The sequence below is a fragment of the Acartia tonsa genome, chromosome 9 (assembly GCF_053477335.1).
Source record: "Acartia tonsa isolate MP-2025a chromosome 9, ASM5347733v1, whole genome shotgun sequence".
Taxonomy (NCBI): domain Eukaryota; kingdom Metazoa; phylum Arthropoda; class Copepoda; order Calanoida; family Acartiidae; genus Acartia; species Acartia tonsa.
The window spans coordinates 28260214-28276420 of record NC_137268.1 but is presented as its reverse complement, the minus strand read 5'-3'; the positions used below and the strand labels follow the sequence as shown (position 1 = coordinate 28276420).

At 34.4% G+C, this 16207-nt stretch overlaps 1 protein-coding gene across 4 annotated transcripts in view; it reads right to left on the bottom strand.

Annotated features, from left to right (window-relative positions):
- Window positions 1-123: 123 nt before the first annotated feature.
- The window catches only part of LOC145328698 (uncharacterized), a 118048-nt gene continuing 101964 nt past the window's right edge, over window positions 124-16207 (bottom strand). The window contains exons 1-4 of one of the 4 annotated variants that reach the window (XM_080172495.1): window positions 8785-8955; window positions 7521-7571; window positions 6478-6524; window positions 124-6189 (exon numbers count right to left, since the gene is read on the bottom strand). In XM_080172495.1, coding sequence (XP_080028621.1) covers window positions 809-6189; window positions 6478-6499 — 5403 coding nt within the window. In that variant the 5' untranslated portion in view covers window positions 6500-6524; window positions 7521-7571; window positions 8785-8955 and the 3' untranslated portion in view covers window positions 124-808. Of the gene's footprint in view, window positions 6190-6477; window positions 6525-7514; window positions 7572-8784; window positions 8956-16207 lie in introns of those variants that run through there. The other 3 variants (XM_080172496.1, XM_080172498.1, XM_080172497.1) reach the window with 3 other exon arrangements.

Below are 16207 nucleotides of genomic sequence, written 5' to 3'. Positions count from 1 at the left end.
AACAAATTTTTTAATTTAATTTAATTCTAAAAAATAACCTGACGTTGTTGCTTAAAAGTAATATGAGATATTAATCAATTTCTTTTTAATTTTATTTTCTGCCAAAGAAAAAAGGACAAAATATATAATTATAGTTTTATTAAAAGATTTCTACAATAAAATGATTACAATATTTCATGATAAAAGTGACAGAAGTGTAATATATAAGTCACAAGTTATAACAAGGCTCAAAAAGTGAAAAATCAACATATAAAACAGTATTATCCTTCAAGAACAAGTTATAAAAAAAATAGATTATAAAGACTAATGCTGAGTTTTTCGAGTGTGGCATAATATTCTTTATTTGTAAAGAAACAAAATGTAGTAGTATAATAATCAAATCAAAAGAAAAAAAGAAAAAATAAAGCAATTGATTGATACCATAACAAAATTAAAAAATGACAATTCTTCAAAAATATTTAATTAAAATAGAGATAAATATGTATATTTGAGGTTTTTTTAACAATCATAATTAAAGTAGCATAATATACTTCAAGTAGTTTCTAAAGATTAAATAATTGGATATTTAACATAAAATCTATTAGAATTACTGAACAAATTTTATTTATTACAAAGAATGAATTCTTTCGATCAATTCGATTGGTCAATCACAAATACTTTTTACGTTTTAATATAAATATTCACTATAATTAACAGAGTTTAAATAATAATAATAACAAAGAATACAGTGAGAGGAATGTTGTTATACCTCTTGCAAGCAAAGCTAGAACCAGCAAGCTTTTTAAAAAGAACTATTTGTCACGCCACCTCATTTATTTCCATAAAAAGATCTGTGGCTCTGTAACTGTCTCAATGATATTCCTGGAGAACTTGGAAAATTTGATAATTCCAAAAGCTCCTGCTCCAGTTTACCATCCTGTTTAGGTGATGAGCTGGACACTTTAGGTGAAGCACGAATAAGATCTAAGTTCTTTGGAGATGCTCTTACATAAGAACTAGGACTGTCTGTTTGATATCTGTACAAACTATCTCTGTTGACCTTGCGCTTCATGATTTCTTCCACTTCTCTGCCAGCATTGGCGTCATAAACAGAATCAAAACTGTTCAGACTTTGTAGGCTTTGATAGGATGAATCATCAGAAACTCCTGCATGGGACTCATAATCATCATTGTGGTATTGGTAATTTCTGCTTGCTGGCTTAGACTGAGAACGTCTCCAATCAGAGAAAGGAACTGTAGGAGAATTAGGAGTTGATACTTCACTGGAACTTGGATCAAAATTGCTTTGGAGGTTTAACTGCATAAATCTTTTCTGCTTTAGGCTATGTATAGAACTAGGAGAAATTTTCCTCTCAACCCCTCCACTGTTAACAGAATCATTGTCAGATTCTTTGTTTGATGACTTATGTGATCGGAATGAATGTTTGCGTTCAATACCAGAAGACTTGTGTTCCAGTCCTGAACAAACTGAATCTATGTCTGATTCAGGCTTGTCTTCTATATTTTTCATGGAAACTCTGCTGCTATATTCAGATGCTCTGGACTCATTTCCATCACTTGAGTCTGTATAGTCACTGTCCTGTAATAATTTAAATAATCTTGAATGTCTTTTTTGAGGTTTACCATCTTCACCTTCCTTAGTCTCATCATGATCTATTCCTCCTTCCTGACTTTCTGTTTGATCACTTCCAGTAGAACCTGTGCCATAGGCTTCAGAGTCATTTGGACTTCTTCTAAGGTCTGCACCTTTGGGTGGTAATGAGGTCTCTTTTTGTCTTGAAGCTGATCTATTATTTCTCATGTTAACAACAGTTGTTTGCCCACCAGATACAACTCTCATTTGGTTTGGGTTACTGTCTGAGTGATATACCATAGGCTGCTGAGGAGGAGGTGGATATCCTTGTTGATAAGCAGGATATGAATGCATTTGCTGAGGATGATAGGCAGGATATTGTTGTTGATATTGTTGATAATGTTGAGGCATTGGAGGAGGAGGTGGTGGCTGATAACCTTGATAGTACTGCTGAGGAGGATATTGTTGATAGGGAGATTGGGGTGGGTATGGTTGGTAGGGGCTGTGTGGACTCTGTGGAGGATACTGGGAGTAGGGATTGTGAACATCCATGGGATATGGTTGATACTGTGGACCCATGTATTGTTGATTTTGATTTGCATAGTATGGATGGGGTGGGGGTGGAGCCATTACCATTTGAGAGGATACTGAAATGCTTGGAATGTTTGATGGGTTTGGAGGGGATGATGATTGAGTAACTGCTTGGTTTGATGACATGAGCTCAACCATTTCTTTAACACTTCTACGTTTCTCCTCAGCTTTAGAAGATACAGGAGACCTTGGCTTAGGTTTCTCCTCAACTTCTTGGGTTTTTCTTAAAGATTTCTTCTTGTTTTCATAAATAACCCCTGTTACCTCATCTTGACTAAGAGTCATTTTTCCACCACCCTCATGAAATTGTAATTGAGGTTCAAGTCTACTTGCAAGCTCTCTGACACCTACTTTAGGTAAAAATCTTTTACTTTTCTTTTTCTTCTTTCTAGTTTCCTTGTCTTCCTCTCCAGTATCACTAGATTTATCCTTAGATTTGCTTTTGTGTTTCTTTTTCTTGATGGAAACATCATCTTCAATAAAATTAATAGGTAAAGATGCTGCTAACTGTTCTGCATCTTTTCCAAGATATTCAGCAGCAAGACAAACAGACACCCCTGTCATGGAATTCATAGCTGTTGGAGTTTTACTCATCACAGTTCTCCTATCATGATTTGGTGTGGCAGTGCTCATTCTACTTGAAGGTGTCCTAGCACCAGGAACTGGAGTACTTTCCTCAGATTCTTGAATTGCTGACATCTTTCTCCGTGAAAATCCTGTTCCAGAGTTTGCATCTACATTTCCCTTTTCATCTGGGAAAGGACTAGTTGCTCTTGTTGTTGGGGCAGTGGTCAGTGTTGGTGAAAATCTGGCTAATTCAGGATCATCTTCATCATCATACCATTCATATTCATCCTCTTCATCAACGTTACCAAGTGCACTGGACATTTTTAACCTTGAAGCAGTCCTAGAGGTAGGCCTTGAGCCTGACCTTGAACCAGATCTAGATCCTGGTCTACTACTTGCTACTGAGTTTCTTGAATTTGGCCTTGACACAAGTTTTAGACCATTATCAACTTTAATCACAGGAGGACAGTTGGCATCTCTTGCATTATACTTAGGCTTGTGGTCATCATTTTCATAATAATATTCCCAATTACCACCTTGTTCATTTGGAACATTCTTTTTGCTTACTGAAGCTGGTCTTGAGACAGATTTTACCTCCAGAGTAGTTTTAGCACTTGATACTGGCCTACTTGTTGAAGAATTCTGTCTTGATGCAGGTCTTGATGGTGGTTTGGATGCTGCAGCTTCTTCTTTATAGTCAGGATATTCTTCCTCATAGTAATATTCCCAACCATCCTCATCACCCCAATCTTCATCTTCTGCCTCGTCATCATTCTTGACTGTGGAACATCTTGACACAGCTCTTGAAGCTGGTCTCGATGCTGTTGTAGATGCTGGCACCTTTAAAATTCTTGAGGTTGGTCTTGAAGTTGTCAAATCCTGCTTTACTGATTGTCTAGAGCTAGGTCGAGAGGCTTTATAATCAATAATCTCTTGCTTTGTTGCTGGTCTTGACCTTACAATAGATCTAGATGCTGGTCTGGATGGATCTTTTGGAGTCGTTTTAGTTTGCTCTTCAGCTGGATAATCTTCTTCATAATAATATTCCCATTCATCTTCATCTCCCCAATCTTCCTCTTCTTCCTCTGGGACTGTATTGACAACTGAACACCTTGATGCTGCTCTTGAAGTGCCAGTATTTCTTGATGCTGGTCTCAATACAATTCTTGATGAAGGCCTTGAATCTTGTTTGACCATTTTTTGGTGGGATTGGGGTCTTGATTGGATGAACTTTTCTATTTCCTGTCTTGAAGCAGGTCTAGATCTATGCAATACTCTAGAAGCAGGTCTAGATGCACCTTGTACATCAGTTTGTGTTACAGAAACTGCGTTGTCTTCAAATTCTCCTCCTTCCTCTGGATAATCTTCTTCATAATAATATTCCCACTCATCTTCATCTCCCCAATCCTCATCTTCATTATCTTGTTCAACTTCAATCTGAGGTATAACTGGAGTTTTGGTTTTGGCCCTAGAAACTGGTCTAGAAGCTGATCTGGAGTTTGGTCTGGATGTGTTTGCTGCAGTAACTGAGGCTCTAGAATGGCTTCGAGACTGAGGCCTTGATGTTGCTTTTGATTTTGGTCTAGGCTCTGGAGTTGCAGTAGATTGGCGGGAGCTTTTCATTATCTCCGTTTCTAGCTGTACACACTGTGTTGAAACATCATCTAATATTTCCTCAAAACTTGTATTACATTGATCTTGAATTGTTACAGTTGGTTGGATACTTAATGCCTTTTGAACATCTGGAGTGCTTCCTGTAGTAATAATCTTGTAAGTATCAGACAGTACTTTAAAAGTTTCTTCTAGATGACAGAATAAATGTTCTGAGTTATCTTGCTTCTCAGCAACCTTTCTCCTTGTATGGTGTGATCTAGAAGGTTCACATTCATCATCATCAATAAGGCCATCCTCTTCTTCTGTTATTGGGGTTGATTGTGAATTAGAGTGTGATGGATCACTATTAGTATTGTAAGCCCCCAATTCCATGTCATTAAAAATCTTTCTTGTGCTGCCAGTAGAAGCATCTGAAGGTGTCAGATTTCTAGAACTACCAGATGAGTTATTTTGTGATTTTATTGCTACAATTTCTTCTTCTTGTTCTTCATCATCCTCATATTCCCATTCCCATTCATCATCATCGTATTCCTCATCCTCATTCTCTTCTTCCTGATCTCCTTCCCCTTCATCCTCGCCATCTGGTCTTTTCAATGGAAGGGTAAGTGTGTAGCTGACACAAGAATGTAAATCTTGTGCATGTTGTTGCTGGCCCTTTTCAATATTGACATTGCTGGTAAATCTAAGTTTTCCTTTATTGGGATCATGCCCAGTTTCATCATCTGTTCCGCTAGACTTTGAGTCACCTGGAGTTAGTGTATTCATACTATCAGTTTCAGAATTTCCAGAAATATTGCTGTTACCACTAGCTGTCCTGGATCTTGCTCTGCGCTTTGAGCTTCTAGAACTAGCTCTACTACTTGATCTTAGACTTTCAAGAGCATCATCTCCTTCCTCCATGGCTACTTTTGCAACTTCTTTAAATTGTCTAATAATTCTTTTCAGCTCTTGTGCAGCTGCTGTTGTTTTACATGAACACAACAGATGAACAAGTATCTTAGAGAGTAAAGTCATTTCTTCCTTGGGATTTCCATGCTTGTTTTGTTCTAGATCTTTGATTCTTGCCTGTATATCAGGAGATATTATAGAGTTCTTTGAAAATTTGATAGTAGTTGGAGGCTTTGGCGGTTTCCCTGTTGGTATAGACCCAAACTTATTATCACCAGGATGATTTTGTTCTTCATCTGAGCTTGACTCTTCTTTTTCTTCATTAAGAGTAGTTTTAAGAACATTTAATATTTTGGCCAATTCAGTCGTAACCTCTTGCTTGCCTCTGGTTGCTTGCAAGTGGCGAAATATTTCTGATGCAGTTGCTGCACCAGACACAACATCATTAGTAAAACTAATATGCTGTGTTTCTTCTTCATTGTTTATATTACATTCTTCACGCCGTTCATTATTTTCGGTAACCTTAGTTTCTCTAAGTTGAGCAGCAAGAGGTTCCATAGAATTTGTTATAGGTTTTTGTGGAGTTTTGCAGTCAGGAGGAAGACTTTCTACTTCCTCCGCCTCATCATCTGTCTCCTCATAGGAAGAATCATCCCGTTCAGTTTCTGACTCAGATTCAGAACTGGACTTTCTGTTCAATGTAATATTGCTTTTGACAGAATCACAAGACCCTGAGTACATAATACTGCACCGGGATCTGACACTCTCAATCTCAGTGTCTGAGTCATCTAGACTTGGTGTTGGGCTATAGCTGGCAATGGAGCTGACCTCAGAGGCCAGTTCAGATGGAACTTCCGGGATGGGGCTGAGGCCAAACGGAAAGAGTCTGCGGGGATCATAGTTTGCTGGAGGCTGAAGGTAGTTCTGATATAGATTGTTGCTACAGCCGCCTCCACCTGAAATTAAAAAAACTAGTCAATGTTGACAAAAGATCCCCCTTGCAGCCACTATTTATATATAAACTAATAATATACATTAAAATGTCCATGTAGTGCTTTTCTTTTGGCTACATTTATATCTTATATTTTCTATTAATTATAATGCTTGTTTTGGACAGTACTAAAATAAGGGACCATACTTTTTGAATTTTGAATTTCAAACAGGTGAATTAATTTTCAATTACCAACATTAAAGTAAGTTATAGCGAAGCTTCTTTATATAGAAATAGTAAAAAGCAAACAAACCTGTATTTTGTCCTTGATTCATGGTTGCTCAGTTCTTGGTTACTTGCCTGAAACAAAATAGTTTATGTTACCTTAAGGAAAAAACTTATATCATATTCTAAATGGCTAAGGATTGTTACAGTCTACTAAATTGAGCTGATAAGAATATAGATAAATGTTTCAACTTTATAAATGTTTACATTTGCATGTTTCAGCCAAGTGCATTAAGATTTTCATTTGGCGAAACCTTGTCTAACATAAACTATCATGTTAAAAGCAGAAAAAACATACATTTATTGAGAATTCTGTATTTTTATGGAACAATTTTAAAAGGTTAATTTCTAAGTTTGTAAAAACGTTGTCAACATGACTCAATTCTGCTGAAAGTTTTTATAACCTTGAATTTAACACATAAGTTAACATCTGAAAATCTGGCCAGTTTTTGTGTAGCAAAGATACTCTACAAGCATAGTCTGTTAGTCTATCAATATATTGTACGGTTTTTTAGCTCCATATCATTGTCTTTGAGAAAGTTATATATATATTGCAATGCTTGAATTAAACTTAAATTGAATTAGTTTAAGAGGCTTTGCTGACTCTAGACATACAAATCCTCGTTGAAATATAATTCTTTTTATGTCAAGCTAAATGCACATCATTCAGGAATACTTTGTGTTTGGAAATTATTTTAAGTGAATTAATTTTTATAAATCATTTAATTTTAGGATTAGAAAAAATAGAACAATGATTACAAATATTATTCAATAAAACTTTTAAAGAATTCTTTTTCTTTCTTATTTTTTTTTTTGCTGAAAATCGTATTTTAGTTATATTAACCCTTATATAGATTGCATACTAACTTAAATCTCTGTAAGTTTTCTTTTTCTTTTTTTAATACTTTTTAATATCTCACAGGTCCCATAGATGTTCAATCAAAATTTGAAGTCGGCTATGTTTTTGCTTGTTTAACTTTCCATCAGAATTGATATATAACCCAAGTTTTAGTTACCTATGTTTTTTAATATTTATGTGTCATGATCATTTTTACATATACTTACAATAACCTTAAGATTTGCAGCAGTTGTAATAATTTTGAATTTGTGTTACACTGATATCTGAAAACAAAAATAATAAAGGGGGGGGGAGGGGGTTTAATGCAACCATCTCGTAACCAATGTATAAATGGCACTTAGAATTCGAATTTTGATCTGAAATTGTGCATGAGTAATCCTTGGTAGGTCTATTTTCCCTAAATCGGAAAAAAAGTTGAAAAAGTAACCGCTAACGGCTCAGCCGTTTAGCCGTTTTTTGGCTATTTTTAGGGCAAATCTTCAAAAATTACAGAGAAATCAACTTTTTGAAACATATTTTTGCTTTAAATCATGTGAAATGATACAAAAAAACATTTTTTAGATTTCTAGTACCAGCAACTTCCGGCTAGAACCGTTTTGGATTGGAAAAGAGCATTATGTGGAGAGAGGTTTCGTGATGGATTTCGCTTGAAGATACCCAACAAATGTCTAAACGGATGAGCCGCCAGCCGTTAGCCGCTACTTTTCTTACTTTTTGTTCGATTTAGGGAAAATAGACCTACCAAGGATTACTCATGCAAAATTTCAGATCCAAATTCGAATTCTAAGTGCCATTTATACATTGATTACGAGATGGTTGCATTAAACCCCCCCCCCCCCCTTACTAAAAAATTTTTTTAGATTCTTTACATAATCTAAAGGTTTAGAAAGAGAAATTCAAAGAAGGACTGTTAAAGTAAGTTCTTAATGGAACAATAGTTTGGCTAAATTTGACCCACTTACCATTGACAGAAGTTAACAAGCAACAAATATTCTATTGATTGGCTTGGGGCAATTTGTACAAAAACATTTTTTTCACAGTTTACAACAATGCCTCAAAAACCTGTTTTTCCATAAAATATGATTTTGGTAAAATTAGTGGACCAACACCAAATTCCCAGGTTATCATGCTAACTAAAAAACATAATGCCCCAAACAATTTAGGAATATATTGCTTTTTAATTTCCATTAATGGTAAGTGGGTTAGATAAAGCAATATTTTTGTTCCATTTATAAAAACACTGCATAAACTTGTAATATCTTTTTATTTTTAAATTTCAGGCTCTTAAATATAATAATCATTACAGTGCAAAAATGGTTTTGTGTTGTAGGCTTGCTTTTGAACGAAATTTTAAAAGTCAAAGTAAGTCTTTTTGAAGGGTATCAACAAACAAGTGAGTTAAAGTCCACATAAAATTACGATAACTGCATTACTTATAAATGAAATTTAGAATGCTAAAAAAACTAATAAACTTACTAGTAGTTTTAGTAGATATTATGTTCTAAGCTTAGTAAATGTTGAAGTAGTTTTACAGATCAGTTATGATATTCTGGAATGAATTGTTATTCCCTCTTGAAGGTGGCGGCATAAACCTGCCCTGCTCTCCAGTATACTCCTTAGATTTTGCAGTCATCTCCTGGACAGGTTCTAAAATAAAATTATAAGTAAATCTAGAAATTAGGTATAATAATTTTAACAAAACAGATGCTCAATGGTCAGGTTCTGCCATCTATCTTTAAAATCAGTAAAGTAAATCACATTAAAGAATCAAAGGACAAACAAAGGAGTCTTAAAAACAACTTTGTTTGTTAAGGGGAATAATTTGAATAATGTATAGCTTTACTGCTTCAATAGCATCAATTCTAATCATTTTTTGTATACAATGTTTTAACTGTATTAACCATTTTTTATCTTCTATTTACATGTTGTTAAAACTTTTAAAAAGATAAAAGCAAACTTTCTTTTAGCAAAAACAAAAGAGTTAACTTTAAAGGAAAGGAATTTGAAAAGCTTTGTTTTGCTACAAATCAATCAACATCTTCTTATGTACAATTCTTAAAGAAGAAAATTTGTCCAACTATTATAATTAAAACTAGGTAACCTAAAAAGGAAAAATATCTAAATATTTCAAAAAATATAATACATTGGTGTAATAATAATTTAGTCCATGTAAATAGTTTTCATTCTTATACTGTCATTTGTTTTCTTTTACCCATTCACCTGACCTCAAATGCTACAAATAGAAATACTAATGCATCACACTTGTAGAACAGCTACTCTATAATGTAGATGTAGGTTAGCAAGGAAAATATTATTAAAAGAGGCACAAAATAAAAAAAAACTCGAGCTACAATGATTTTATTGTTTACATAATGTTTATTCTTTACTATCAGGGAAGGTTAGTAGGACAAGATCCTTCTATAGAGTGGCTGCGCTTCCAAAATTATACATGAGAAAAGATGTGCACTTAAGACAAAGAATTGCAATCCGTTATTTTGAGTAGTTGACCCAAATTGAAATCAGATTTGACAAAAGCCTTTGACACAATTATATTCCTGCTTGCGAAATTGAAAAAAAACAGTGTAATTGCACATTCATTATATCACCTAGTTTCTTATATTCTAATTACTGTGATAGACATAATTGCTAAAGTACTTTGGCATACCTATAGTCTGGAACTTTTTTTTTTTTAGGAGGCATCAAACTTTTACTTGGATGAAGTGTTTAGCTAATATTCTTAAATTTGTAATTTGGTTAATTTGGAAGTATATTTATTCCTAACCTGAACCCTGTAATAATGGGTAAAATTATATGTATTTGATATTTAATTTTTTGTCCCAGTAATAATCTTAGATACTATTAAGGTGTTAGTTTTGATAAGTTACAAGTTTACAAGATTATCTTTTAAATTTTCAAGATTACGGAATAGACAATAATAATGCTGTGAGTATTGGTTTAAAAAATATGACGTAACAAAAAAAATTAGCCAATGAGAGTCCACTACGCATGCCGCCACTGGTCAATAACGGCCTCTCATTGGCTAATTTTTTTTGTTACGTCATATTTTTTAAACCAATACTCACAGCATCACAATAATTCTACAATGAATTGATTGATTAAACACAAGTGCCAACGAACTATGTAAAGTGACAGTAACAAAAACCAAGAATGTTTAACTTTCTGGCAGTTGAAAAAATCTTATCTTATTTACTAAGTATATTTGCGATAACTTTTATTTAATGAAATCTTCCAATTTTTAACATATACAAAACGGCCTGCTTAATTGCTTCAAGATCCATGTCAGATCTATATAGGAAATAAATGTCTATAAACGAGCTCAAGTTTTCCAAGGAATATTTGTTTAAAACTCATAGTGCTCCAACAATCCATAATAAACTCTCATTGCCCAGAACGATAAGACCCATTATTTTACTTTATTAAAAATAAATTCCTTTTTTTAATTTCATGTTGCTATTTACCTTATATCGATGTATTTAATTTCTAATCATAAAAAAGAAAATTTAAATTTATAAAATAATAAATGTTAGAAAACTCTGTTTTAAAAGAATTCGATTGTGGCGACACTTTGTGTGTTCAAATATTAAACTAAAATTGTAATCATCATCATTAACCCTTTGGTGATGGTAATGTAAAGAAAAAATATAATTTAAAAAATCTTTTTAAAATCATTTAGATTATTAAATATTTAATTTCTTTTAGATAGTAATGCCGGGTGAGGAAAATAGATTTATTGAGAAATAGATATGCATATAGAAAACTAGCCAATAGGGAGATAATTATATCGAGCCAACTCTAGTCTTATCAAATAAGCAGCTATATACGGCTGCAGGATCTGATATAAACATGTAATCATTACCTGAGTCACTATCATCGTTGTAACCATGCAAAATGCCAAGGAGTTTCATACTTGGAGATTGACTGGGACGTCTCTTTGGCCCTGTTATCTTAGATGCCTGCTTTACACCTCCAAACCTTGCAAAAATGTAATGTAAAGATATTTTATAATTTTAAGAAAGTAAGTTTTACAAAACAAAATGTGATAATTCAATGATTTATTGACATTACCGACCAAAACATATTTTCTAATGAACATGGTTAACTTTTCAAACTTAAAATGATGATTCCTGTAACAGTTAGTTACGATTAGAAAGAGTAGCTACTCTTTAATTGTAACCAGAATGTCTGTATGTTCATTTAAAGCATGATGATTTTTAACTTTTTGACAGCAATTTTTTATGTGAAATAACTATCCTATATATTTGATTTGTCAGTTCTACAGTCTCAGAGCTGGGCTTTTATGGATGTTGTCAGCCTTTTTAAGGATAGGAATACTTACTTAGACAATTCCCCCATGACAGTCTGTCTGGCGGTCTTTTGATAATCCACATCACTCATTGGAGTTTTTCCTGCCACCAGAATAAACTCCCTCGGGCTGGCGGGGCCACCATACCTCGACTGAATATCTTTATACGAGGCAGGGGTTTCTCTGCCTCCACCTGATTGGATGGAACTGGTTATGGAGTCTCCGGAGTTTTGGCGTGAAATGTTTTGAAATGCCGCGCCAGAATTTTGACGTGAAATTGATTGTGGTGTGGATGGTGTTTCAATATGGCGCATTTTTCCCAGCTGATTTTGTAGCTGAGTGGGAGTGGGGGACACGTTGGTTTTTCTGCATTAAAGATAATAATCTATTAGAATCATTTTTCCTTTTAAATTTTTACAGTTTTTATAAGATAATTGATTAAAAAATGGGTAAAACTTAATATCAAATGATTTGAACAAAAAAGTTGAAGATTATTCTTTCCTTAAATTAGCGCCAGAATAAGATTGCTGCGACTTTACTGGTGCAGGTCTTGGTGTAGACATAGATGGGGAACTAACTGCTGCAGTTGCTGATGATGGATGAAATGATTCTACACTTGGGGTAGATGATAGTCGTGGGGATGGTTGATTATAATTGGATTGATTTAAGGGTGGTTGTGCTACATACCCATTTCTGTGTTGTTCTGCTGATTTTATATCAACCTAAGAATAGGGGCAGTTATGTAAAATTGTCTTATAAATGTTGTTGTTAGACATTTTTATTTTGAGTTCTAAATAAACTAAGGTAACAAAAATTTATCGTTCAATATTAGAAAATTCAAATGAATCATAGAAAACAAAAATATTTTTTCAAATTACTCATATTATAGGTAATTCAAAATTGTACTTGAATTCAATGTAAAGTATTTTCTAAATATTTCCTAAGCCATTTACCCCATCCTTTCAAAGAGAAGTATAAAAAGTTGAAACATTTTAACTGTAGGAAAATTGCTCATTTGTCATTGAGAACAAAAAGTGCGCAAAGCAGTAAAAAGCTGTGACACGCTTTTCTGAGAATGTATGCGAATTCAGGTATTTTTCGAGGCTATGGACAAATTTTTAATAGAAAAAGGTTGACTTCATCCATCAGTTGTACAACTTCAATATATATACTAACATTATTTTAATTACAATATGAAATAAAGTTTTCAGTAGCAAAGCTATTCTATATTTTACTCTATGGGGGAAACTTTGGACGATGATTTACTGAATCAATGAGCATTAGAATTTAATTTTACTTGGTCCGTCTGTCTGTCGGTTATATGCTTCGACAGAAAAAAAAAGATAGGTACCTATTATAAAGCTTTCCTGATTTTTATGTGATTGATCGCATATTCTCTAACTATAACCCACTTCGTTTGTCATAAATGATATTGTTCTGTGCTTATGGTTGTCGTCATTATTGTTTTTAAAGGTAAAGTAAAACAGCATAGATCCAAAAAAAACATCTTAGCTACTTAACAATTTTAAATTCTTACGTAATTTTTTAAAGGAATTTTTGTTCCTAGTTATAAGTATTTAGTTTTGCAAAGAAAATCTGCTCCGACCTTTGCCCTTTTCTTTGCCATGAAATTAAGATGTATATTTAATTGAAAATGACAGATATGAATTATGATGACTGAAACATGAGTTTTTTAATGTCAGAAAATAAATAAACCAATGAAGTGCAAGAATGTAGTATCGTAGATAAAATAAATGAAACAGTAAAATATGTGATCTGTAAATTTTGATTAGATATGCTATTATTTTACAGTTACTTTTAATCCCCTGCTTCTAATGAAAGTAAAGTAATCTAGAAGATAGCTAGAAATTAAATCATTTAGAAATACAAACCCTTTAAAAATATTTTTTTGTACCGATTTACTGACATTAAAGCCTAGAAAATATAAAAAATTAAATCTAAATAAAGTTACTGATTTTCCTTAGACGGAATAAGGTGTAATATGCTTTACTTTTGAGTGTGTCAGTTAATTAGAAAGGCTATAGAGAAAGTAAAGTTAGGTTATTATCTTTTACACTTAATTTAGTACTTAGTAACAATCCGGAACATAGGGATGGATCATTGACAAATAATAGGCAAAATAAAAACTACTCTGTCTTGCAATTGTATCCTTTAAAGCAAGGTGAACGTTTTAATTTCTAGTAAGATCTAGAAAACTACCCAACCTAATAGTCGATATTAAAAAAAATAATTGAATTTGCTACATTTAGGATTTGGGCTATTTTTTGGAGGATAAGGTTATCCCCTTTTCCCTACCTACCCAAAAAAGATAATAGTTTTATATGTTAGCAAAATAATTCTTTGCAATAACTAAGACTTTATTTATTTCTTATCAACAGATCTCTAAATTCATAGTAACAACAACTAAAAGAAAAAAATAAATGTATGCAACGAAATAAGTTTGGAGTTTAAGAACATCTTAGACCAAAATTTCTTCCTCTGTAAAAACTGGTAAAAAAACAAATGAATAATAAAATTTGAGAAATAACAAATTAAAAAAAGCAATCCTTCTTAAATTCTACCTAATTACAAAGTTTAAATAGATCAATTTGTGTGTTGGCTTATTTCAATAAATAATGGCTAATATATAAAGAGAGATAATAGAGTCTAATAATTTAAAAGTAGTAATCTTAACTCAAATTCTATGAAAAGGAAGTATACATAATAAATTATCATTCGAACAAATTTAAGCTTTGTTTATTTCAAGCTTCAAATAGGCCAAATGCCAGAGTTTCGCCAAAACTTGTATCGATGGATTTTCACCCTTACAAGTTATGGCGAAACTCTGGCATTTGGCCTAGGAGAGAGCTACAGTCGATGTTAAGGTGTCTAAATGACGGTCTCAATGAGCTGCTTCGATTGCCGTATTGAAGTCCAAGATCGGTTGAGAAACAAAAAAGTTTTCTGAGGAAAAACTGTTTTTTGAGATTTTTTAGCTCAAATTTTCGCCAAAACTTGCAAGTCCAAAACACAAATCGTTTGGTCCGCCTACCTTAAAATTGGCCTAGACTCTTCAAACTTCGTGAGTGAGTTCCTGGGGTTGAGACGGTCATTTAGACACCTTAACATCGATTCTAGCTCAATCCGTTCGCTAGTTATCGAAGAAACATGGATTTTGTCAATTTGGTATTTAATGTTTTTAAACATTTATAAGTGTAATTTTGAACTCTAGTGTATTTTCTTGGGGAACTATGATGTGCGTCTTCACCGGAAAGTCTACGTAGACCCTATATGGACTCGGTGGAGGTTTTAGTGTCTAATGGCAACACAAAAGTGTCTATTAAGGCAGTCTACGATGTAAATAGGCCCTATAGAGGGTAGATAGAGGGCAGATAGAGGGAAGATAGCGAAGTATAGAAGGCTTATAAGTGGACAACGGTTGGTTATAACTTAACAACGGTTAATTATCTTTGGTTCTAGCTTCGAGAGGGCTACTTGGGGGTCACCTACGGGTAGCTGGGTATTAGCTAACCTGGGTATTGGTGTCCTGGCTTAAGTAAGACTGTCTTTAGGGTAGTAGAGGGCAGTCTAAGGGCGCTTAAGTAGGGATAAGTAGAGGAAGGTTAGGATAGAGTAAGGTAACCTTCTCCCGCTTGACAAGGGTTACTCTAGGCTTGCTTACGGTTGACTAAGGATACTTAGGCTTGGTAAAGGGCGCCAGTAGGGTAGACTACGGGTGTCTAAGTGTCTTCAGGCTGGACTAGGGTCCCCTTAGACGAGTATAAGTGCCCGCTAGCTTGGTATAGTCGACTGTCAAACACTCTACAGTAGTCAAGGTGCCCTTAAGTTAGCTTGGGTGACTGTACTACAGGGTTAGGCATGATTCACGGGGGACACGGACAACGCTATTATCAATCCAACTAGCTTTCAATCTCTGAAGCTAGACTTCAGTCACCCGTTTTAGAGGGTGACCACGAGTGCAGCTTCTTCTAAGCGGAGCGAGTAAGGGCTCCCTCTAAAACGGTTGCAACTGAAGTCACTTCAGAGATTGAAAGCTTACGGGGTTGGATTCTCTCCTTAACCCGTCAACGAGGTGGCAGCTTGGTTCCCATACCGTAAGTGTCTTGAAACCCGAACGCAGTGAGGTGTCTGTTTCGAGCGATAGCGAGACACAGACCTTGTGTGCGCTGGCTTGGGTCCCATACCTCAAGTGTCTTTAACCGGAGCGAAGCGACGTGTATAGGGGGGACACGGACAACGCTATTATCCATCCATCAACCTTTCAATCTCTGAAGCAAGCCTTCAGTCACCCGTTTTAGAGGGTGACCACGAGTGCAGCTTCTTCTAAGCGGAGCGAGTAAGGGCTCCCTCTAAAACGGTTGCAACTGAAGGCACTTCAGAGATTGAAATGGTTTTGGATGGATGCCTTCCTTTACCCTGTCAACGAGGTGGTTTACCTGGGTTTTCAGTACTGGTGACACTGACACGTTATGGCTTATCTACGGGCCCTTCTACCTTCCTATCTCCCCTTTGGCGAAACTGATTCTCCCTTACAAGTTTTGGCGAAACTCAAAT